Source organism: Furipterus horrens, unplaced genomic scaffold (assembly GCF_987537825.1).
Source record: "Furipterus horrens unplaced genomic scaffold, mFurHor1.1.pri manual_scaffold_17, whole genome shotgun sequence".
NCBI lineage: Eukaryota > Metazoa > Chordata > Mammalia > Chiroptera > Furipteridae > Furipterus > Furipterus horrens.
This window is the reverse complement of record NW_028327187.1, coordinates 100671615-100698615: the sequence shown is the minus strand read 5'-3', so window position 1 is coordinate 100698615 and position 27001 is coordinate 100671615. Positions and strand designations below refer to the sequence as shown.

The 27001-nt window shown below is 37.1% G+C and overlaps 1 protein-coding gene across 1 annotated transcript in view; it reads left to right on the top strand.

The window, feature by feature from the left end:
* IL1RAPL1 (interleukin 1 receptor accessory protein like 1) overlaps positions 1 to 24960 on the top strand; it is a 598169-nt gene extending 573209 nt beyond the window's left edge. The window contains exons 8-10 of the mRNA XM_090264147.1: positions 7969 to 8112; positions 23514 to 23684; positions 24119 to 24960. Coding sequence (XP_090120273.1) covers positions 7969 to 8112; positions 23514 to 23684; positions 24119 to 24837 — 1034 coding nt within the window. The 3' untranslated portion in view covers positions 24838 to 24960. The remainder of the gene's footprint in view (positions 1 to 7968; positions 8113 to 23513; positions 23685 to 24118) is intronic.
* Positions 24961 to 27001: the final 2041 nt, after the last annotated feature.

The window sequence follows — 27001 nt, the reverse complement described above, 5'->3', positions numbered from 1 at the left end:
GGCCAGAGGTTAATCAACTGCTTCAATTAAAGGAGTGAAAGACTTGGCCAACACAAGAAATTCAGACTGTCTTCCATCAGCATTGTAGATCGGCTAACAATTACTGCAGAAAATTACAAGGTTAGGACATGTTTTTGGAAGATCAAACAGAAGGTTTTGTACAGATTACATTAGAGTAGCTGTGAATAATAAAATTTGAATCCAAAAGTAATCAACGCAAAATACACTCTAATTACAGTAACACTTGCAATAATGTGATCGTGCCATATGACCTTTTATATTTTTTAACTTTTAATTTTGAAAGAAAATCCTGCAGACATTACAGAAAAACTGCAAAAAAATAGTACAGTAAATTTCCACCTATTCTCTCCAGCTAGACTCAACAATTATTAACATTTTGTCAATTTGCCTTATATAGCTCTCTCTCTCTTTCTCTGTCTAGATAGGTAAATGAAAAGATAAAATGACCCTCTATATAGTAACACACAATGCATATTATTATTGAAACACATGAGAGTAAGTTATGGACATCGTGACTAAATTCTTCAGTGTGAATCTCCTAAAAACAAGGATATTTTCTTTAAAAAAAAAAACAGAGTCTGTTTATCAAATTCTGGAAAATTGAAAATGACAGAATTCTATTATCTAGTATATACAGTATTCCCTCACTTATCACGGGTATTATGTTCTAAACTCCCCCACCCCACGAAGTAAGAACCTTACATTTATTCTACACTCTTAAACCTACATAACTTTAACAACATATGTATACAGTACCGCTAAATCCTGCAATATAGCAAAAAAACCGCGATAAATAATTAAATATGATCTTTTTTTAAATCCCACTATACAGTGAGGCTGCAATAAGTGGACCACGAAATAGAGAGGGACTACTATAGTCTATTTTCATATTTCAAAGATTGTCTCAAATATACTTTATTCCATATTTCCCATCCAGGACTGAGCATGGCATTTGGTTGCTATGTCTTTTTGGTCTCTTTTATTCTGGGACAGTCCCTCAGCCTTTCTTTGTCTGTTATGACATTGACATTTTAGAGGAACAGGAACCACATTTTATTTACATAATTTCAATTTGTCCCATTACTGGTGATATTGATTTTGGTCACTTCTTTAAGATGCTGTTCATTTTCCCCTTAATTATTAATAAATGGGCTGTGGGGAGGTACTATAAGACAGTGTGAATATCCTGCCTTATCAATCTTTCACCCAATAATTTTAGTCTTTGTTGATAATTCTTTCCCAAATCAATTATTATTAAGATGGGAGGAAATGGTAATTTCTAACTGTATCATTCCTTCTATGGTTACCCATCGGCAGTCTGCTCTAAGAGAGAGCTTCCTTCTTTATTAATTTATAATTAATATGAACTCACAGATTCATATTTTATTCAATTACAGTCATTATTCATTTTAACTTGTTAACCTGTCTTTTAATACATACCATTTATGAATATTACCTACTTCATAGAAAAACAAAACAAAACATAACACCTTTCCTATCTGGCTGGAAAGAGGAAAAATACATTCCAAAAGTAGGCTCTAACAAACTGTAAAGAGAATGATACATTTTCCCTCTAGTGTTTCATTTTATTTTTAATTTGTAATAGTTTATTAACATGTAATAATTCAGTTCCAAGGGCTTGTGGGAACTTAGACTAACTATGCCCTAATGATGGGTCCTAGCCAAAGACCATATTGACATTCTTGATTGGCAATAAGTTAAAGTTAATTTGATACTTTGGCAGAAAATTTCTTTCTAAAATGGCAAAATAAGCTACTTTGAAGGTAATCTTTTGCCCAAGTATTTGGTTTGGTTCACCAATCAAGCTGCTACATTCAGAGTTCATTTTCATTTCATCATCATTATTATTATGAAGTATACCTGCCTTGTTTCAGAAAGCACTTTTGCCAGAGCAAAACCGCTGTCTTTACATACTAGTTTCTACCTTCCCAAAATATTTTCTTGCTATTATATGAATAGCAATTCAGCTTCTTAATGTGTTACCAAAAAAATTATAACTACTTCTAAATTGCATTGATGTATTCTAGAATTGAGTTGAATATCTTTGTAGGTTGAGCATAATTATCCTCCTGCCAGGAACAAATAAGTTATACTGCCCCAGAGAAATAAATATGCATATGAATTTATGTGGATGGGTAAATCCTTATAAAGCTTAGCTCTTTATAACACAATGAAAGAAGAGGAAATGTATTTGGTGAAGCTAATGAATAAACTGGCATCATTATATTGCCTATCATGCACTCCTACCCCCACAAACTTGCATTTTACTGCATATAAATCAGAGTAGAGCATTTCAAAGGACTTTACCACCTCAAATCTTCAATCATACTTTAAACAAATACATAAACACATATATACATATATATATGAGGAAGAGACAGAGATAAAAATATGAACAAGTGAAGAATTCAAAAATACACATAAACTTTGATTTAGCTTTGTTAACATCTTTACTTTTTCAAAGATACCTAGCAGAAAAAGTTTGCACACAATAACACGAGATACGGGCCAATAAAAAATTAGGATCCCTAACTATACTAGGTAATTGCAGCAAGATTCGTGTAAACCAAATGCATTTATTATTTCCAGTGTAATCCAATATACTAAGAGATGGCATGTGCTTTATTTTAATTAGCTGTTTCTTTCAAAGGGTTGCTTGGTCCAACTGTCTTGATAAGAAAAAATTGTAGTCATTGCTCAAAATGCTTGTAGCAAATCTAGTTTCAAATTGAAGCAATTTATTCCAAACGCAGTCTACTACTGCAGCAATAATCAATGTGTTTTCCCTTAGCCCATGCTGGAGCTTTCCAAGGACTATTGTTAATTGCCTGTAACTAAATGGCTACTGGTGCCCTTAAATGTAACTCCTTGGCACTTGTTCATTTGTTGCTTTTAACCAAATGCCAGTTTCCCTTAGGTTTTGCCCAGTGATTTTGCTTTACAATTTTCAATATTCAGTCTCAGTACCTTAAAGGGGACAAAGTCTATCATTTTAACAAAATAGCACAAAAGCTAAACAGATTTTAAAAGGTCTGCACTTTCTCTTTCTGTCCTCTCACGTTGAATTGTGCTGAAATGGAATCTTTTTTATTTTTTAAATGCTGCCACTCCAGGCAACTTGAACTTGAGCTGAAAAGCAGATCCCTTTTCAAGAGAGAAATGATATTTGCTGGGGCAACACAGTTCACATTGTAATGTAAAGATATTCTTTCCAATTAGTGTTTTGGGTTTCTTCGGATGTATTCCCAGAGTGGAATTGCTGGGGCATAAGGCAGTTCCATTTTGGTCTAAAGATAAAGTACAGAAGTGGACCCAAATCATTCCTTTTAACTGAAACAGGATTTAAGCCCTAGTAAATTTGTCCTCACTCAATGTATAAACAATAATGGGTAACACTCATATTAATGAATGTGTCCAGCTTGGAGCAAAAGAAATGTGGAAACTAAATGTTAATACACCACTTTCTTTGGGAGAGTTTACACATGCTTTATAAACCAATGTAAATGACTTAGATCAAATGGAAAATTTTTCTACCTGCACACATTTATAATGTGAAGGCATGTAAATTAGTCCTGCATAAACATGATGTAACTGAGGAGCAGACACTTGTGTGTGCTGTACAGAAAGACCCACTTCTTTACTGACTTTAAGGACATTATAAGAACATCATGCTTCTGCATGTAATTCTACAGAAGTAGCTGGGATAATCTGAAATAATCTCAGGATTTTAGAATCGATTAGCTCCTTGCAAATGCTATTTCTTTTGACCAGTTTTGGGTGTTCTTATTATTAGTAAAAGACTATCATGTGGCTCAGCAGACTTACTCTTGCTTATTGCCCATACTCTAGGTATATCTAACTTCTCATACTTGTGTACATTAGAGGAGGTATTTCTGTGACAAGACCACTTTGTATTGCTTAGCTACATCAACCCTGCTCTCTTTTTCTCATTACATTTCAGACAATAATAATTGATTGGCCTAGTAAATAGTATATAAAACTTTTTGAGTAGTTCATGACATCCAGAAATGGAAATCATTCACATTTGCGCAATTACTTCTCTGAAGATAAAAAGGAATTACCTTTACAAAATTCTTCTCTAACTTACACATATTCAACTTTTAAAAGCTTTTAAAAACTATATAGAGACCCGTATTATAAATAGCATCTGAGGAAAATGAGAATTCTGCTTATTGGCTTAATAGGATTATGTTTCACGCATACTTGCAGATTGTTTCAAGACATATTTGACTAGATACATGTATAAGGCATGCTAGATGCCCAAGCCCAGTGCAATGCCTCCTAAATCAAAGGATGTGCTTCAGGGGGCCACAGAAGAACTATGACCTGCAGAGCAGCCGTCTGCGTCCATCTTTCTGTGCAGCTTCTCCCCACATAGGCCTTGGGTTACAGCTTACAATGGCTCTTCATTTAAAATAATTAAACTTTTTAAAGAATTGAAGTACAGTTAACAAGATATTGGGTTGGCCAAAAAGTCTGTTACATTTTTTTCAGAAAAGAGACACATTATTTTAATTTTTACCAATAGTTTTATTGATCTGGAGATTTTGAGTATGCTGGCTATCTCCTGCTATTGGCCTCTAGTGGGTAGAGGCCAGGAGTGCTGCTAAATACCTTGCAATGCATAAGACAGCCCCACAGCAAAAAAACTATCTGGCCAAAAATGTCAAACCACTTTGATACATTCAATCAGTCACAATACCTTCTCCATACACTGGACAAATCTTTTTATTTATTTATTTATTTTTTTTTTGCATTTCAGTTGCTTTTTTATCTTATGAAATAATAAAGCATACGTGCAGAAAATGTGTATTTTCTTCCATCTTCAATTTAAAATGGCTGCACAAAATTCACCAATTTTGGTAAGTTTTTTTAAAATGCACACTGATATGACAGCTGCCACAATACAAACTAACAAAATTGCTTCGAATGACATTAAAGACAACTAAGCACTACTAAAGCCATTGTGCAGAAAACACTAAATGAACTTTTTGGCCAACCCAATAATATGCATAGATCTTAAGTGTTCAACTCAATGAGTTATTTCCTTTTCATTGAGTTTATTGGCTCACAACATTATACAGGTTTCAGGTACACAATTGTGCAATACATCATCTGTACACTGTATTGTGTGTTGACAAATGTATATACTTGTGTATCCACACCTGAAAAAAAATACAGAATATTTCTTGCACCTCAGAAAGTTTCTTCTTACTTCTTTCCAATAAATTTTTCCATAACCCATCCACAAAACAATTATTTTGTGATTTCTATAACTGTGGTTAATTTTGACCTACTCTTGGACTTCATTTAAACAGAATTATACAAAAAATATTAGTTAGTGCCTGGCTTCCTTCACCTAACATCATTTTGTGAGATTCACGCATGTTGCATGTATCAGTAGTTTTTATTGCTTGTACTGCTGAGTATATTCTACCATATGAACACACAACAGTTTGTTCTTTATCTCCTGTTAACGAGCATTTGGGTTGTTTCCAGTTGTGGCTACATCAAATAAGACTAATCTGAACATTTTTGTACACATCTTGTGGACATCTGCTTATTTTATTTTGGGCAAATAGGAGTATAATTGCTGATGATAGGGTACATTCATATTTAACTTCATTAGAAACTACCCCAAGTTTTCTAATATATTAGGACCATTGAGCAACTTCCACTAGCAATGTTTGAGAATAGAAGGTAAGCGTTCTCCACTAGTTTTCCATTTATGTTCTCCCTCAAGAAATTATGGTGATAAATTCCAAGTGTTTAATGTATTAAATTAGAAAACAGAATGAATCTTAGAACAAGGCACAGTGCAGCTTATCTTTCCCATCATACTCAGTGTAATTTAAAGCAGATTTTTCTAATGCATAAATCAGCCTATGGGCATAAGTTTTATGCAGGCTTCTATGTGCGGTGGAGTTTAACACGTATCCTGAGAGAACAAGACTCAATGTATGCCACAGAATTATTTACCCACTTATCCTTTCTGTTCACATAGTATTGGGAAACCATTATGCTGAATAACTTTTGTATTTTATTCCTGGTGCACTTGTAGTACTATTTTGTGTAGTCCCTAACAAAAGTCATTCAGGGAAAGCTGGCTGATATTTATAAGCACGAAATATTAAATTTCCTGAAGGTACTTTTCCGTCTTTCACACTTCATTGTAATTTATGTAAACACTAAAAGATTTAATAGCTCACTTCATATTTTTTTTCTGAAATTCATAAAATCCAATCACTTTTTCTAAGATTTTCTTCTGTGTCCATTCCATTTCAATCAGAACAGGAAAAAACACTTGATTAAACAGTAGTTATATGTGTTTGTTTATTAAACTGTCAAATTAGAAATGAAGGACTAGAAAATGAGAAGTTTGGCTGAGTTTTTTCCTGCAATTATCACAAGAGAAGTGACATCACTTGCAAACACACACACACACACACACACACACACACACACACACACACACACACCCCACACTCACTCACACTCAAAATGTCTGTGAGGAAATGATGGCCACTCTTTTCAGCTTATTTACCACTGATATTGCACTGCACCATGATGATCTCACCTCATTCATTACAAGCTCTCGGAAATGATTTTGTAACCCAAGAGCAGTCATCACTACAAAATCATATATTAATATTCTCAATCTAAGCCTACATTGACTGTTACAAAATTAGGTAACCCACTGGTGAAGTCTAAATTATAAAACCAAAAATACTATTATTGTAGACACATAATTTCAGGAAGATTTATCTTTATTATAATTAAGTAAAATAGTACGTTTCAAGGTGGCTACCCATCGATAACAACATTTGGACTATGATGATCATGAACAACATGCATACATAAGCAATTAGTTAAAGTGAGTTTCAAAGTCTGTGAATTCTGGCTTAATGTTTAAATATCAGTAACCTTGAATTCGTTACAATGTCCATGAATTCTGAAGGAGGAGAAAGAAGTGAATATTTTACCCCCAACATTGCCTCATAAATTCTGATTTAATGTAGATATTTATTAGGAATGAGAGAACTTGTGTACTGCAAATGGCAAGAAAAATCTTTTTTTTTTTTTTTATGGAATATAGTAACATGCTTAGTGAAAAGGGAAACAAAGAAAAAATAACATCTTACGTAGCTTAGTGAGAGGAAAATACTCCCAACATAGTCTGGTGTAACATCCGCTCGGTGGACTACTTCTTCAACGCTAGTAAGCATTTAGCCTCCAGTACTGTGGTAGGCCACAGTGGCACCACTTTATTCAGAAAGGTATAGGACAGGAGTCATTGCTCCTGGCAAAAGCCAGCAAACAGTATTGATTACATGGTCCTCCCAACACTCTGCAACTGTCCACGCTACCCTTAAGAAACTGTGCTTTTTCACTCCTCACGTCCCCTCTGCCCCAGTCCCCAGGTGTTGGCTTGGGTGAGAAAGATAAAGATTCACAATGGCTGAGTTAAGAAGCCATCCTGGCTTAAAAACTTCATATCACAGAAACCGACCCTATAAGCATAACCTGCAGAATTCCTACAAGGGCTATGTTTGTATCTGAGTTACTACACTCAAGCAAGCCTAAAATTACAGTTTCCAAACAGGTATTTATCATTCTCTCAGTCCAAATTCAATCTACCAACATAGGTTCATTTTTACCATAAGCAGTGTTGCTTAGCAACACAGTTACCACATGCCACCTCATCTAGTTACCAAGGAAACAAAGCTGGAAAGTTATCAAAAGGTCAGATTTTCCTGCAAAAGGGGAAGGGGTTGTATTGATTCATTGCCCACATCTGGTCTCACCCACAAAAATGTGAAATCAAGTTGAATTTATGATTTTGGATGTGAACATGGTGCAATTCTCTCTTGTGTTTGGTTTTTTGTTTTTTGTTTTTAATCCTAGAGCTGATGTACACCGTTGAACTTGCTGGAGGGCTTGGTGCTATCCTTTTGCTGCTTGTTTGTTTGGTGACCATCTACAAGTGTTACAAAATAGAAATCATGCTCTTCTACAGAAATCATTTTGGGACTGAGGAACTGGATGGAGGTAAGATGAGTTTCATTTTACTGTTTTTCTGAATATTCTTATTTGTTTCATTAAGGAGAAAGAAGCATTACCTGCATAACCATTGACAGCAGCTTTTCCAATCTTTCAATGTTCAGTTTGTAACTTCTTTTTTTATATGGAACTCTATGTGTGGTGCTTGGGAGCCAATGGTGTTTCCCTCTGAAAATTGTAAAGCAATACATAGTCTTTTTAAGCTTGTATTCCAATCAGCACTTGTGAATTACAAATGCTGATTGAAATGCTATCAGTGTTCATATTCTCTCACATTGTAATCAGTACTGAAAGGCCAGCTTTACTTTTCTATAGGTAAAGAGTGTCTCTTTTAATAGTGCTCGTTGGCCTAGTAGTTTGAAGTGAATCTCAATTTGTACCTTGTTTAAACTGATCAGTTATAATAAACTGTACTGAATGTTTTAGAATTCACCCAGCAGTCTTTTGATCTTGTTTATTTAGCTATATTTAGACAAGTTAATTTTTATTCCCAATGTGGACCAACAGATAAGAAAGTACACAAGCATATTGTTTTCATAATTATACATTTAATAGTTCTACTCAAATTGGACAAATAAATATTCTTTTCATAGAACTGGTGATTGTTATTTGCCTCTGGTCACTCATAAATATGCATATAATCTAAGAGGAATTTGGATTCCTAAAAATTGGGCTCCTTAAACCACCTATTAGAGCACTTAAGCTTTTCCCTTTTTGGTCATTTGAAAGTGATACAAATATAAGATAAACTTGTAATATAGGAAGCATATACAAATTGGCAATAAATAGTGCAGCTGGTAAAGGTTTCTTAATCATATTTATAAACTTTCTTTTTCACTGACCATCAGTTTTGCAATTACCCATGCTACCACATTTTCAGGGTCCTCTGGAATAAATCCACAGGTAGAACTGTAAATGGTCAAATTTGTGAAGAAGAGCAGTTTAATCAACATCCATGACATTCCTTTCTTTTTAACTTCCCCTTTCCATTAGAGTGAAGTCTGTCATAGCAAAACAGTATTTTTTTTTTAAGGGCTAATTTGCCTATTTGTTCTTTGTTCTTCTCTTGCCTGTTTGTACAAAGTATTAATTTTTTGACACTGCTTTAAAGAAATATGAGAAAATTGTCAATGTCAGCGCTATTGTTGAATGGGTACCAAGCAATGGGCTAGGAACTCTTTTCTTTAAATTTTAATAAAATATTTTATTTAATCTAATATATTCAAAATGTTACATTTCAACATGTAAATAATAGAAAAATTATTATGAGACACTATGCATTTCTAAGTATATTTTATTCATTATGCTACTACAGTTGTCTCAATGTTTCCCCCTCTGTCCGCCTCCACCCGGTACCCACCTTCCCTCCAGCAATCCACTCCTTAGTTCATGTCATGCACGTAAGTTCTTTGGCTTCTCCCTTTCCTATACTACTCTTATCTTCCCCCTGTCTATTTTGTTCCTACCTATTATGCTTCTTAATCCCTGCACCATTTCCCTGTTCTTCCCCTTCCCTCCCAGCTGATAACTCTCCCAATGATCTCCATATCTATGATTCTGTTCCTGTTCTGCTTGTTTGCATAGTTTTTTCTTTTTAGGTTCAGTTGTTGATAGTTGCGAATTCGTTGCTTATTTAATGTTCATAGTTTTTATTATCTTCTTTTTCTTAAATAAATCCCTTTAACATTTCATATAATAACGGCTTGGTGGTGATGAACTCATTTAGCTTTACCTTATCTGGGAAGCACTTTATCTGCCCTTCCATTCTAAATGATAGCTTTGCTGGATAGAGTAGTCTTGGTTGTAGGTCCTTGCCTCTCATTACTTTGAATATTTCCTGCCAGTCACTTCTTGCCTGCGAAGTTTCTTTTGAGAAATCCACTGATAGTGTTATGGGAACTCCTTTGTAAGTAACTCTCTGCTTTTCTCTTGCTACTTTTAAAATTCTGTCTTTATCTTTAGCCTTTGGCATTGTAATTATGGCTTGGTGTAGTCTCTTTGAGCCCAACTTGTTGAGGATTCTCTGTGCTTCCTGGATTTGTAGGTCTATTTCTTTCCTCAAATTAGGGTAAGTTTTCTTTCATCATTTTTTCAAATAAGTGTTCAATTTCTAGCTCTTCCTCTTCTCTTTCTGCCATCACTATGATTCGGATGAGAGCACATTTAGAGATGTCCCAGAGGTTCCTTAACCTCTCCTCATTTATTTGACTTCTTATTTCTTCTTTTTGTTTAGATTGAATGTTTATCTCTTCCTTATGTTCCAAATTGTTGGTTTGAATCCTGGCTTCCTTCCCTTCTCTGTTGGTTTCCTGAGGATTATTCTTTATTTCACTCAGTGTGATCTTCATTTCTTCCTTTATTATTAATTTTTTTTTTTGCCATACTCAAGGAGTCCTCTGAGCATTCGTATCACTAGTCTTTTAGACTCTGCATCTGATAGGTTGCTTATCTCCATTTCACTTAGTTCTTTTATTTTATTTTATTTATTTGAGTCTTCTCTCTTTTTTTCTTTTTTTCTTGTTTTATTTTTATTTTGGGGGGGACCTCTGCTCTTTAACAATTCCCCTCCTCAGACTTAAGACCCTTTATAATCTTATAAAGGACAATGGGCGAAGGTCTCGTGCTCCTCTACCTGCTTCAAGCTGGACACGGTCATTGTCCTACCTACCCTTGGGTCCAGAAATCCCTAATAAGAGCCACTTAGTTCTTTTTCTGGGGTTTTGTTCTGTTCTTTCATTTGGGCCATCTTTCTTTGTCTTGTCAATTTGGCAACCTCCCTGTGCTTGTTTCTGTGTAGTAGGTAGAGCTGCTTTGACTGCCTGCCTAAGTAGCTTGGCCTATGTAGAAAAGGCATCTGTAAATTGTGTGGGGTGGAGCCTTAGGTAATTGCCAGGGTGGGGCAGGCCACTTCACTGCTTTGTGGTTGTGTGGGGAGGGCTCACAGAAGGGACAATACTGCTACCTGGCTTCTGGCAGTTCACCTGGCTCTTGCCCTGTTTCTTGTCACTTTACTCCCTTCCCGTGTGTGACTGGCACCTTCCAGCTGCTGCTCCAGTGGTGAATCCCAGAGATGGTGGGTTTGCCTACATTCTAAGACCCTGCTGGCCCTTTAAGTGGAGAAAATCTGGCAGTTTCTTCTGCTGCCCTAACACCCACTGGTTTTTATAACCAGAGGTAACAGGGGTCTATCTTTCTGGTGCTGGAACCTTGGGCTGTGCAGTCTGGCCTGGGGCTGGGATCACTCTCTCCCAAGCTATGCCTCCAGTCCATTTCCTCACCACTGCCACTGCCATCTTTCTGCCACACAAACTGTCCTCCCGTCTCTGTGATTGTGCCCTTCATACCCGTTTGGATGAATGTGTCTTCTTTAAATCTTTGGTGTCAAACTTCCATACAACTCAGTTTACTGATGGTTCTAGATGTTATTAGTTTTGAGATCTGGTTGTAATTCTTTCTATGGTTACGCAAGGAGGCAAAGTTTGTATACTTATGCTTCCATCTGGACCAGAAGTCTGGAATTGTAAAATTATTCTTGCTAAGCTTCAAAAAATTCTGAGGTCAGTTATCATCTCCATTTTACTGATAAGGCAACTGAGGTTCTCAGAAGTTAACTTACTGAGGATGATTATACAAGTATTATTGTACGTGACCAAGATGGGATTTGAAAAGAGGCCAATTTCCAAAATCTTTATTTTATTGAACACTGAGTCCATATTTTTTAAATTATATTTTATTGGTTATGCTATCACAGTTGTCCTGATTTTCCCTCTTACCCTCACTACACCTGGGACGCACCATTCCCTCAGGTAATCCCCTACCATTGTTCATGTCCATGGGTCATGCGTATAAGTTCTTTGGCTGCTCCACGTCCTATGCTGTACTTTACATCCCCATGGCTATTCTGTAACTACCTATTTGTACTTAATCCCCTCACCTCTTTATGCATTCCCTCACACCCCACTCCCATCTGGCAACCATCAAAACACTCTTCGTATCCATGATTCTGTCTCTGTTATTGTTTGCTTAGTTTGTTTTTAGATTCAGTTGTTGATAGATTCGTATTTTTTGTCATTTTATTGTTCATAGTTCTGATTATCTTTTTCTTAAATAAGTTCCTGTAACATTTCATATAATAATGGCAGAAATAAAGTGAAAAGTAAAATTTATTAAAACAATGGGCTGCAACAGTCATAAAATTAAAGTATTAATATTACATACCTAATTTTTATTCATTCAAAGCTATATAATTTATTTCTACAGAGTTTTTTAATTAAAAATTATATCTTGGAAATGTGAGAAAGCATATGAAGGCAAATCTGAGACACAAAACAGAAATGTAGTTTAATTTTTTTAAAACTTCTTTATTCAAACTTGATCAGTGCTAATTTTAATGATGGTATGTTTCTGTGCTAACATGCCACATGCAAACATTAAAAAATTGCCTTTTAAGATGAAAACTGAAATTTATTATTGAGACCTACCTCCTCCAGTTTCATTTTGGTGACCCATTTGTTGAATGATGGCCTCTCTCACTAGTCTTTTTCATGTATATTACTTATAAATATTTGAGAAAAAATGACCAACTACCAATATCATCTGACAACTATTCAATGGATGTTTAAAAATTAAAATCTCCCAAAAACTCAAATGTCAATCTCAAGCCATTTATATTGTCACTAAATCTCTTGCCTAGCCCAGATCCAATATATCCACCACCTTCATCTTGAAAAGGGAGCTTTAAATCTACATTTTCTTAAAAGCTGTGTTGTTCTAAAAATCCATGGATCCTTTGGGTTCTTAATCCTCCTAAAGAGCATTGACTAATATCCTCTCATTTGTCAAAAAGAAAAGTATTTATCATTTTTCAAAACCACTTTTTCATTCCTGATACACAGTTCCATATATTCCTTTGCTCATCAAGATTTCTAACTAATAATATTTTAAGCTCTTTTATTTTTTTAACTCTTCAGAGTCCAAACTTCTTACTTCTCTCAAATTTATTTTTATAAAAATGCAGCAGTTAATTCAGTCAATTGAAGGAGAAAATTCTACTGGACCTGTTGATTGACTGGAACAACTTACATTCAATTGCATACAAAAAATTCTGCACTTTTACTTTCTTCCCTGCACACTTGATGCTATTTTTGTCATATTTTGTATCTTTTTATATTGTGTATTAATTAAAATAAATTACTGTAGCTACAGTTATTTTAATATTATTATTTTTTAACTTTTGTACTAGAGATAAAAGTGATTTATACACCATCATTACAGTACTAAGCTATTCTGAATTTTACTATACATTTACTTTTACCATTGAGTTTTATATTAATATTTTATATGTTTTCATGCTGTCACTTAGTGTCCTTTCATTTTAATTTGAAGAACTTCCTTTAGCATTTCCTGTTAGGCAGGTCTAGTGCTGATGAGCTCACTTAACTTCTGTTGGTCTGGGAATGTCTTTATATCTCCCTCATTTCTAAAGGACACTTTTTCTGAGTATAGTATTCTTGGTTGGAATTTTTCTTTTATCGCTTTCTATCCTTCATCCTATTTTTTCCTGGTATGCAAAATTTTTACAGAGAAATTCACAGCCTTACAAGGGTTCCTTTGCATGTGATGAGTCATTTTTGTCTGGCTGCCTTCAAAATTCTCTCTTTTTTATATTTAGCATTTTAAATATAATGCGTCTCAGATTAATCATCTTTGGTTTGATCTTCCTTGGAGTCCTTTGAGCTACCTATACCTAGATGTCTACCTCTCTCCCAAAATTTAGGGAAGTTTTCAGTTATTTCTTTAAATAAGCTCCCTGTCACTTCTTTTCTCTCCTGTTTTTCTTTAACTCACATACTGTGAAGTTAGTTCACTTGATGGTGTCCATAATTCACATAGGTGTTATTTTTTAAAACATTTTGTTCCTCCATCTAATTTAAAATTATCTGTCTTCAAGTTCTCTGATTTTTTCTTCTTCAGCATGACCACATTTATTTTTGAAGGTGTCAGTCGAATTTTTTTAGTTATGTCATGTTCTTCAGCTCTAGTATTTCTGCTTAGTTCTTTTTTACTGTTACTATTTCCTTATTAAAATTCTCATTTTATTCATGCATTGTTTTTCTGATTTTGTTAAATAGTCTATCTGGGGGTTTCTCTTGCATTTCATTGAGTTTCTTTAAGATAATTATTTTTAATTCTTTCTCAGGGAAATTGTAGATTTATATTTGGGGGGGCTTGGTTACTGGAGCTTTATTATTTTCTTTTGATGGTGTCATATTTGCCTGATCCTTCTTTATTCATGTATCTTTGCATGGATATCTATGCATTTGAAGAAACAAATACCTTTTCCAGTCTTTACAGACTGACTTCACCAAGTAAACTTCTTCTATCTATTTCCCAAGCCAATGGGATTACCTCTAGAATTGCAATCAGGCTGGGCTGGAGCTAGTTTTAAGGCTGTTGCTGGTTCTGCAATAAGATCCATGGTTGGCAGGCTTGTTACAAGGGGCTCAGGTAAGCACTTATCCTGTCTGGGTGAGTGGGACTGCTTCTAGTACCTGTTCAGTAGGCTATCACTTGGACAAGTGTACACTTCAGGGTCCACTGGTGAGTTCTCAGTCAACAGGCCTATTACCTGCTGTATGGATGTGTATGGTTCCAACCAGGTCCCTAGAAGGACTCTTGCCTGGTTACTGGAAGGGTCCCTGGGTGGGCAAGACTAGCCCTGGGTCATAGCTGAGAGAACACAGGCAAAGTATGTCTTATTTGGCCATTTTACTGACATCACTTCTGTTCATTTTTGGTGGGACCTAGCAGTCAGAATCTCTTAAAAGTAATGGGAAGAGTAAATCAATGACTATATTTGAGTTTATAAAAATTATTACACAGAGTATATACTGCAGCTACTCTCTATCTCTGCAGTGAACAGAATTATAGTTGGGAGTTTAAATTAGGGAAAAAAAGCTATTTAGAGAATAAAGTTCAGAATAAGAAATATACTCAATACTACCTTGTAATGACTATTTATTCATTCATTCATTCATTTATTTAATTTTTCAATTACAGTTGACATTCAACATTATTTTGTATATACTTAAGGGATATAGCACATTTAGACATTTACATAATTTACAAAGTGATCCCCCATTAATTCCAGTACCCACCTGCATCATAGTTATTATAATATTTTTGAGTAAATTCCCTATGCTTTACTCTACATCCCCATGATTGTTTTGTAACCAATTAGTACTTCTTAATTCTTTCCCCATTTTTCACCCCAACCCCTCTCCCCTTTGGCATCCATAAGTCTATTTTCTGTATTTATAAGTCTGTTTATATTTTGTTTGTTCATTTACTTTTTTCTTTAGGTTTTACATATCAGTGATATTATATGGTATTTCTCTTTTTTGTTTGGCTTATTTCACTTAGCTTAATACCCTCTAGGTCCATACATGCTGTTGCAAATGATGACTATTTTTTTGCTGTTTATAAACTTGAGTTGACTTCAAAAGATCACCTATCCTTTAAAAAGTTTTACACAATTTTGTTTTTTTCTATGGTTATGAAAATGTCATTTTTTCAAAGTTTCTCCAGTCACATGACCCTCATACTAACTAGTCAGTATATGTTCATACAGATATGTTTTTAAGTCTAAGAGATGTTACCCAAGCTTCATCTTCAGCTGGTAATTGGGAAAAAGGAAGACACCTTATAATCCATGTGATTTTGAGCCAGAATACATTACTGAATTTAATATATGGTGTCTGGCAAAGTGTTTACTGTCTGATAACTTTCAAATCTAGAGTTTGTTTCTGGTGATAAATAAATGTCTAGCCCACTATTTCACTGATGTAGACTCTGGGAAAAAAAGGGGGAATTAGATATCAATCAAGTGTCTCATTGATTTGAGGATGCTGATGCAGCTGCTCACAAGGGGCTTTTTAGCCACATTTTCTCCCAGGATAACTTGCATGTGAGCAATTTCTTTTTATCTGAGAGTTATTAGCTTAAATGTTATAAATCCATCCAGATGACACAAAGACATAGAAAACTGACTGAGGCCATAGCACCGATTTCTGAGGTTCACTTAAGCTTACTATAGTTACTGTATATATTACTCTAGGCAAGACTCTATCCCCTTTTTGATGGAAGTGTGGATTTCAGCTATTTTATTGAGAGTACATGCCCTGTCATGTAAAGACCAAATATCATGGAGCTGAAGCTACTGTATTTATGTTTTGAGGTGCTCTGGTCAATTACCTGGCTGCTGACTACAGTCCTTTGATATCTTTGAGACTTCTAGATGCCTATATCCTGTCCTAAGAAAGAGTTCCTAAAGTATGGTCCCTGGATCAACAGCAGCATCTCCTGAGACTTTTCTATAAATGTAAATTATCAAGACCTATTTTAGATCTTCTGAATGAAAAACTCAGGAGGTGGGGTCCAGGAGTCTATATTTTAATAAGTCCTCCAAATATGGTCATTCATGCTCAAGTCTACTTTTCTGGAGAAGTTTACGGTGACTCTAGGGCTTTCCCTTGAGTCACAGTGAGAAACTTCAGTTCAAGACTATTCTAAATGAGCCTCGCTAAACTCTACCCCCATAGCTCCTAGCAATTCCTTGCAGAATCCATCCAGTCAGCATGGAGTGCATACCACCAAAGACTTCTCTCCTAGGAAATGGCCCAGGACTTGAGAAAATCTCTACACTGGCTATAAGATAATAAATCATGTGAAACCCAAATGAATGGCCATTCATTCATTTAATCAACAGATATGATTGAGCATCTACTAAGCTCTAGTCACATACCTGAGCCAAGAATCTTGTGGTCAAAAAAAGAAGATAAGATGTGAGCACAATAATGCAATACATGGGAAAAGAGATTACCTCCAACTCAGAGATACTAGACTCAAATTCAAAGGAAACAAACTGCATATTTAGCTGCTGTTTTTGACAATAGAGAGCTATAAATATTTTTCAAGCTACCATAAAAATAATAAGTGGTGAGGTTTGGAAAGATAAAATTCTGTGACTTTATGTGGAATGGGCCAGAAGGAGAAGGAAACAGAGAAAGAAGATCCACCAAAAATAATTACAACTGAAAAGTGAATTTGACCTGACCCAGGAACAGTTATGAAGTTTTTGGTAAATGCAAAGGGATAAGTGAAACATGCATCTGAAGTTTGAAGACTAAAGAAGTAAGATATTTATTAAAATTAAAGTGAAATAAAAGGTGAAAAACAGCTTTGATGGGAAGCTTGTTATTTTGCAGGCATGTTGAATATAAGGTGCATGATGAACATGTGAATTAAGGGGTCTAAATTATACATAGAAGTGGAGGACTGTTGGTAGTTCATAAGAAAGAAAACAGGATTGGACATCTATGTTAGGGAGACAGCTACACAGAAGTGGTTGTTTATGTTATGGGAAGAAAGAAGATTTTTAAAGGAAAGTGAGTTGAGAAAAAATGCAGTAGGCTATAGAAAACATCTTGAGAAATTATAGCATTTTATGGCTTGTAAGAGAGGCGTCCATGAACGAGGCAGAGGAACCAGAAACTGACAGACAGTGTCATGTAAGCAAAAATGATATCCAGGTGGAACTTACCAGTATTGGTGAACCAGTTGTTTACATTTATTCTGAGTTATAAGTGCTCTGTTTTTATTGGTGTTGATATTGATATGGTTTTCAAATATTCTTTTCTTATGGGAAGTAACATGTTTATCCCTTTTTTAGTATATTTTATTGATTATGCTATTACAATTACCCCAATTTCTTTTCCCTTTGCTCCACTCCACCCATTTACCCCCCTACCCATCAGCAATCCTACACATGTTAATTAATGTCCAGGGTTTATGCATATAAGTTCTTTGGCTTCAACCTTTCCTGCACTATTCTTAACATCCCCCTGTCTATTTTGAGCCTACCAATTATGCTTCTTAATCCCTGCACCATTTCCCCATTTCTCCTCCTCCCCCCTCCCAGCTGATAACCCTCCAGATGATCCCCATACCTATGATTCTGTTCCTATTCTGGTTTACCTAGTAGGACTCAGTTTTTATATTTTAGATTCAGTTGTTGAGAGTTGTAAGTTTGTTGTCATCTTAATGTTCATAGTTTTTATCTTTTTGTTAAATAAGATCCTGTAACATTTCATATAATAATGGCTTGGTGACGATGAACTCCTCTAGCGTTGCCTTGTCTGGGAAGCACTTCATTTGCCCTTCCATTCTAAATGATAGCTTTGCTGGATAGAATAATCTTGGTTGTAGGTCCTTTCTTTTCATCACTTTGAATACTTCTTGCCAGTCCCTTCTTTCCTATAGTGTATTTTGAGAAATCTGCTGATAATCTTATAGGCACCCCTTTGTAGGGAACTCTCTTCTTTTCTCTTGCTGCCTTTAAGATTCTCTCTTTATCTTTAACCTTTGGCATTTTAATTATGTTGTGTCTTAGTGTGGTCCTCCTTGGGTCTAGCTTATTTGGGACTCTCTGTGCTTCCTCAACTTGTATGTGTATTTCCTTTGACAAATTAGGGAAGTTTTCCTTCATTATTTTTTTACATAATTTTTCAATTTCTTGCCCTTTCTCTTCTCCTTCTGGTACCCGTATGATTCAGATGTTGGCATGTTTAAAGCTGTCCCAGGGATTCCTAAGCTGCTCCTCATTTTTTTCAATTCTTGTTTCTTCATTCTGTACTGATTGACTATTATTTCTTCCTTTTGTTCCAAATCACTAACTTGAACCCTGGTTTCTTTCCCTTCACCACTGATCTCTTATGGGTTTTCCTTCATTTCACTTAGTATAGCCTTCATTTCTTCCCTGTCATGCTTAAACATTTTTGTCAAATCTAAGCATCCTTATCACCAGTGTTTTGAACTCTGCATCTGTTAGGTTGACTATCTCTTCGCTGCTCAGTTCTCCCACTGGAACCTTGATCTGCTCCTTTCTTTGGGCCATGTTTTTCTGTCTGCTCAACTTGACAACCTCCTGTGTTTGCCTCTGCATCTTAGGTAGGGCTGTCACACCTGTTACGTTATAAGGGGCAGAGCCTTAGGTATTTGCCAGTGCAGGGGTGACTTGTTTCCCTGCTCTGTGGCACTAAATGTTCGGGAGGGGTCTGAGAAGAGGAACAAGGTGGCTTACTGAGTACTCACCCCTTTTCCACTAAAGACATGGACTTTACTGAGGGACCGGTGGCTCCCTGCACAACGCCGACCCCCACTGGTTTTCAGTCAATAGCAATGAGGCTATATTTTGACTGGCACTGGAACCATGAGCTGCCTGGACTGGCTGGGGCTGCGATAGTTCCGCAGGTTCTTCTCCCTGACTTTTTTTTTTATATGCTTTATTGATTATGCTGTTACAGTTGTCCCAATTTCTTTTCCCTTTGTTCCCCTCCACCCAGTGACATCCCTCCCTCCAGTTATCCCCCACCCTTAGTCCATGCCCATTGGTTGTGCATATATTTCTTCTCGACATCTTCCTATCTACTCCACTCCCTCCTACATTGCATCTTAATTCCTGTACCATCTTCTTCCCTTTCCCCCCTTCATCCTCCCTGCTGACTTCCCCCCATAATTTTCCCCATGCCTATAATTCTGTTCACACTCTCATTACCTACTTAGTTTGTCTTTGTTTCAGTTCCCTAGCTTCTGTTGTTGGTTGTTGTGACACAGCTTTCATTTTAATGTTCATAGTTTTGATCCTCTTTCTCCTAAACAAGTCCCTTTAACATTTCATATAACAGGGTTTGGATCTGATGAACTCCTTCAGTTTTACTTTGTCCTGGAAGCACCTTCTCTGCCCTTCTATTGTGAATGACAGCTTTGCTGGATAGAGTAATTGTGGTTGTAGGTTTTCACGTTGCATTACTTTGAATATTTCTTGCGAGTCCCTTCATGCCTGCAGAGTTTCTTTTGAGAAATAAGCTGAGAGTCTTAATGGGATCCCTTTGTTTGTAATTCTCTTCTTATCTCTTGCTGCTTTTAAGATTCTCTCTTTATCCTTAATTTTTGACATTTTGATTATAATGTCTTGGTGTGGTTCTCCCTGGGTCCAGTTTATTTGGAACTCTCTGTGTTTCCTGGACCTGTAATTCCATTTCCTTCCCCAAGTTAGGGAAGTTCTGCTTCATTATTTTTTCACATAATTTTTCCATTTCTAGTTCTTCTTCACCTTATGGCAATCCTATGATTCAGATGTTGGCCCGCTTATAGCTGTCCAATAAGTTTCTGAGACTCTCCTCATTTTCCTCACTTCTCATTCCCTGTTTCTGTACTGGTTGACTGTTTGTTCTTTCCCTATGTTCCGATTTGTTGATTTGATCCCTGGTTTTCTTGCCCTCACCACTAGTTTCATATGTGTTTTTGTTCATTTCAGCAGGACTAGCCTTCATTCCTTCCCCATCTTGTTTAAGATCTGCTATTAGGTCTGTAAGTACTTTTATAAGCAAAGCTCTGAACTGTGCCTCAGAAAGATTTTCTATCTGTTGCTTCGTTAGATTAGAAATTTGCTGTCTGGTCAGCTGCATCACTGGGATCTCTATCATGATCTGTGCCATCCTGACCATTTTGTGTTTACCTTTGCTTCCTTGGGCAGGGCTGTCACACTTCCTATGCTATAGAGGGCAGAGCCCCATACACTCATCACAACCAGGTGACGCGTCTCACCACGCTGTGGCATTTTTGGCGGGGGTGGGGGTCCAAGATGGATTCCTGCCGTTCACTTTCCGCTGAGAGACCGGGAGCCTCCTCCTCCGTCCCAACCCCACTGGGCCTCACAGTCCAACGCAATGGGGGTCTGCCTTCCCCAGCTTTGGAATCACAAGCTGATGGGTCTGGTCTACAGCCAGGGGTGCTTCCCAGGCGCTTCTCGCTTCCCCTCAAATACGGGTGTCTGTGCTTACCGCTGTCCAGTTGCCGTCACTGCTGCTGCCACGGACAGCACAGCTTGACTTCCCTCCCCAGCTTCACCCCTCCTTTCTGTCCGGATGAGCACCGCTTCTTTATAACTTCATATGTTGGACTTCCATTTATTTTCTGGAACTTCTGGTTATTGCTGGTTTTGCGGTAGTTGTATTCCTTCTTAGTTGTGGAGGGAGATGGATCGTGTCAGTCTAGGCCTCCATCTTGGCCGGAAGTCTCCTGTGTTTGTTTGCTTCCATGTCCCAGGGAGAGCTGTCGCTCCTACTATGTTGTAAGGGGCGGAGCCTTAGGGATTCGTCAGTAAGGGGCGAACTGTTTTGCCACGTTCTGGTCCTGTATGTGGGGGAGGGGTCTGAGAAGGAATAATGCCGCTTGCCCAGCACTCAGTCCTTTTCCAGGCACTTCTCCCACTTCTGCACCGGACTGGCACCTCTCTAGCTGCTGACCTGGCTGTCGTTCCCAGAGTGGGTGGGTCTGCGGACGTTCTAGGACCATGGGGGCCCTTTAAACAAGCAGGCTCTGCTAAGAGGCCGGCAGTTTCTGCCTCCGTCCCAACACCGACTGGTTTGCACAGTCAAAAGCAATGAGGCTTGATTTTCCTGGGACAGTGAGCTGCTCTTGTGAGGAGCTGGGAACGCCCCCCAGGTGTCCCTCCTGACTTTTTAAAATGTGTGACTGCACTGTCCACCAGCCTGCTGCTGTTGCCGCTGCTGCCACCACCACACCGCGTGCTCTCCGCCCAGGCTCTGCCCCTACTACCTGTCTGGATGAGTATTTCTTCTTTATATCTTTGTTTGCTGGACTTCCATGAAGTTTGATTTTCTGGAACTTCTGATTGTTTCTAGTTTTGAAGTAGTTGTATTCCTTCTTAGTTGTGGAGGGAGACACAGCGTGTCTGCCTATAATACCTTCATCTTGGCTGGAAGTCCCACTGCTTCATCCTCCCTGACTTTTTTAAATGTGCGACTGCGCTTTCCACCGGCCGCCACCAGCCACTGTGTTGCCACCACTGCCAGCACCGCTTCTCTTGGTGCAGGTGCCGCTGCTGTTGGTGTGGGTGCCACTGCTGCTGGAACCGCTGGTGCCACTGGGGGTGTTGCTGCCCTAGTTCCACTGGTGCCACTGCCGGTGTCGCTGCCTTAGTGCTGCTAGCTCTGCAGCCAATGTCTCCTCCCCAGTTCCTCTCCGCCCCTGTTCTTCCCTCCTTCCTGTTCAGATGAGTATTTCTTCTTTATTTCTTAGTTGGACTTCCCTTCTGTTTGATATTTCTGGAATTTTCGTTGATTCTTACAGTTTTTGAAGTAGTTGTATTCCTTCTTAGTTGTGGAGGGAGATGCAATGTGTCTACCTACGCCTCCATCTTGGCTGGAATTCTTTGGTTTTCAAATATTCTTAAGCCAACAAAAGACAAAAGGCAAAGAATAAGGATCCAGTCATTACACATCCCAGATTTGGGCAAACTTCAATACTTTATAGATATTTTAGGTAAACCAGAGGAGAACAACTTCCCATAAAGAAAATAGTATATGCCTAAAATTCTACAGTCTACAGTCTGGCTTAAGGAGCCCTCCCTCAGCATAAAGACAGTAATTAAAACTGAGGTGAATTATGAATTCTGATATCACATTCTGAAAAGGAAATTGATGAATGAGAGACTACCCAGAAGATAAATGACTTCTTGTTCTTACAAACAATAAATGAGAAATTTGGGGTGTTTTTTCTTGAAAAATTAGAATAAAGGTAATACATGAGGGTGGTCATCAAATATTTAAAGAGTTTTATGTAAAAAGAGGGAAGAATGCAGAAAGAAACAGATTTTAAAACCAAGTTTCATTCATGTATATTATAATTTTTTATTCTTATGCTTAAACTGATTAACATGATGAGAAATAATTTGGCTGCATTTTACATGTAAGATAAGTGAAGATCAGTAAAGCAATATGCTTTTTCTATAATAATTCAGTGTAACAATATCGTCAGTCCCAAAATCCAAGAACTGACTTCCAGTAACAAATTAAATATCCCATTGTCAAGCAAGGCAAACTTTTCTCTCTTTTTTTCAAACAGGGTAAAATGCTTAAAGGCAAGATTAATTAAATGTATCATTATTTAGAGTAAGCACATGCCATCCAAATATGTAGCTTTTTCTAAGCAGTTAAGATTCTCTATGATCTATGCATCAAAAATGCTGTAAGTTAACATAGAATTGTTCTTTTCATTGTTTTTTTTTTCTCCTACTGCCTTCACAACAACAACAAATTGGAAACACATTCCCTTACAACTCTAAACTAGTTCCAGAATATTTGGCATTATGAAATTGGTATTGAAAACTAACAAAGGCTTCTTTCTTTGGTCTCCCAAAAGTGGGACATATGGAGATGTTTGTGAAAAGAGGTGAATGTTTTCATTTCCTATTATTTTCCTTGTAAAATAGTGACTTCAGCTTTACTCTGTAATGTTTTTGACAGACAATAAAGATTATGATGCATACTTATCATACACCAAAGTGGATCCTGACCAGTGGAATCAAGAGACTGGGGAAGAAGAACGCTTTGCTCTTGAAATCCTACCTGATATGCTTGAAAAGCACTATGGATATAAGTTGTTTATACCAGATAGAGATTTAATCCCAACTGGAAGTAAGTTAATGTTTTCATATGAACGTATGTATATTCTTGTGTCTATCTGTGTAGTCATCATTTTTAGACATAGTTTTACCTTTTGGTTCTTGACTTCAGAAATTGAATGTGTTAGCTTCTCAACAAAGAAATGTCATTATGTGTTCATATGAAACTTAATCTTTGACAGTTCCAAGGAGCTATTTCCATTATTTTATAAAGCATCTCATGTTATGAGCTTTAACAATGAAAGTAACCAAATGAGAGATTTGTACTTGGAAAAATATTCCTGACATTAAAAGAAGCAAAGCCCATGCTCTAGTCAAAGGGATCATTGGCTATTTTCATCTCCTCAACAAACACCAATTCTCATGTAATGTGTGAAAGAGAATCTTTCAGGGCTTTCTGGACTGCATGTTGGATTTACTCATTCTGGAACCTTTTCTCTTTTGTAGCATACATTGAAGATGTAGCAAGATGTGTAGATCAAAGCAAGCGGCTGATTATTGTCATGACCCCAAATTACGTAGTCAGAAGGGGCTGGAGCATCTTTGAGCTGGAGACCAGACTGCGAAACATGCTTGTGACTGGGGAAATTAAAGTGATACTAATTGAATGCAGTGAACTACGAGGAGTTATGAACTACCAGGAGGTGGAGGCCCTCAAGCACACCATCAAGCTCCTGACGGTTATTAAATGGCATGGACCAAAATGCAACAAGTTGAACTCTAAGTTCTGGAAACGTTTACAATATGAAATGCCTTTTAAGAGGATAGAACCCATTACGCACGAGCAGGCTTTAGATGTTAGTGAGCAGGGGCCTTTCGGGGAGCTGCAGACTGTCTCGGCCATTTCCATGGCTGCGGCCACCTCCACAGCTCTAGCCACTGCTCATCCAGATCTCCGTTCCACCTTTCACAACACATACCATTCACAAATGCGTCAGAAACACTACTACCGAAGCTACGAGTATGACGTACCTCCTACCGGCACCCTGCCTCTTACCTCCATAGGAAATCAGCATACCTATTGTAACATCCCTATGACACTCATCAATGGGCAGCGGCCACAGACAAAATCGAGCAGGGAGCAGAATCCAGATGAGGCTCACACAAACAGTGCCATCCTGCCGCTGTTGCCAAGGGAGACCAGTATATCCAGTGTGATTTGGTGACAGAAAAGCAAGGGACACCCCGTCGTCCCTGGGAGTTTGAGTAGAGTCTGCAGTCCAGTGCCTGGAACTAAATCCTCGACTGCTGCTGTTAAAAACATGCATTACAATCTCTAGAACACGAGGAAAAACAGGGTCTTGTACATATATTTTTTGCAGTTTCTTTGTAGCATCAGTGTCTTCCTGTTTCACCATGTCTCTTACCCATTACATTTTTTACTTTGTTTTATATGTCATTTGAATTTGTAAATTTACATTCTTTTTAAAGAAGAGACATATGTATAGATAGAAAACCCTTTTTTGCTTCATTAGTTTAGTTTTAGAATGGGTTTTATTTCCTTTCCTTGATTGTGTTTTGCTTTTAACATTTCCTTGGGGTGCTTGGACAAATCAATCCGATGGGACAAGGAGCAGTGGATCCTCTCTTGGGTTCTACCTAGAATCAGCAGGGCCATGTGGGCTCTCAGGGAGCAGTGCAACGAATGCCAGCATTGCCATTTGAGGGGGAGAAATGAGAAGAACACTTGTTCATAAGAGGGTCCTGCCAATCAGAGCCCTGAATCTCTTCCTCGTCCCGCCTCATTCCCCACCTCTACCCTTCTAATGGTGGCATGATGTGTAAACTCTGAGGAGGGGTGGGGGTGGGTCTAACTGTCTTAACATTTAATTCACTGCTCGTCAGAATACACTCCAGACCCAAAAGTGTGCTAGTCAGTTGGCAGTAACCGCTACAGCGTGCTAAGAAGAGAAGATCAAGGGCATGAGAATGGGGGAAAGAGTGTTGTTTCCATTTTTTAAATGAGTTGATGTACCCTTCTATAAATATATATATATATAGAAAAACACACAACAAAACAAAAATAAACAAAAACAAAAAAACAAAAAAAATACCCAAAAAACAAAAACAAAAAAAATTAAGCCCTATATTTGATCACTTCCTGGAAAGGCATGAATGTGTTTGTGGCTGTTTTTGTTTAATATTCTACTTCCTCTTTTCCCTTTATATTTTTTCTGCAAATGAGATTATGTGCAAATGCCAGGCAAGTTAACTCAAAAGGGTGAATCAACATGAGTCAAAATGAAATTTACATTGAAGGCTTCCAAACCAAAGGGAAGGACAGGATGTGTCATCAAATATGTTTTGTCACATTGTATTATACAAAATGTTATTTTCTAAAGAGTCAGAAAAAATCTGTGAAACTTATTATGGGGTCCCCTTGTACTAAATGTTAATTCACTGTATTTATTTTTTTCAATGCTACATTCAGAATCAAGTGTTTGGTTTCAGTTTGTGAACATTAATAACGCTTATTAATATCAAAGTGTTTAAGTAAGAACTCAGGAGGTCAAACATATGAATACCTACAGAAATCAGTATTTTCAAAATAAACATTATTTACACAAAGTGGTTTTTAAATTAGGTGAGAACGTGTTTAAAATAAGTTTATTGTATAGAAAAGTTGTTTTATTTTAACTATATAATTCTATCTTTCAGAAGCAGAAGGCTTATGCTTCCAGGAAATTCCTCCCTACCATGTAGCTTTATGTTTGAAACCAGTGACATAAGCAGCTAATATATATTTACGTTGAAGATAATACAAAATCAGTCATAAAGGAACTTGCAGAGGGCAGCATTGTTAAAGGGAAATAGAACCTAAGTAGCTTTTAGTTTAAAAAATATCTATGTAATAAAAACACTGATAATATGACATTTACATTACTTTAGTGATTCATTGTAGGAACTTCTATTCCAGTCACCGTCTGTGGGCTCGTGTAGTGACTATTGTATGTTTGATTTGTTCCTACCATATAATAAGAAAACAAGTCTACAGTTTTGGTCACAATTCTATGGTGTGAGTTGGTCACAAAAAGTGTAAACTTCAATAGAATTCATCAGGGAGGGTAAAATTGAATTGCAAATGTGCAAGAGATATGTATAAGAATTTTGTAACAATGCAAAAGTATCAGTATTTGTGTGACAAGATAAAAGAGCTTTGGGATGTGCATTGATTTTTATTTGTCTGAAAACTGTTCATTTCCCTGACAACTCACCTGGGTCCTTCTCTAGAATCTGTTCTTTATTCCCTCGCTCCCTTTGGACCTGTGTCACATTTCCACAAACCAGAACTGAAGCTGCAAGGACACATAAACTTTAAGGTCAGCTTTG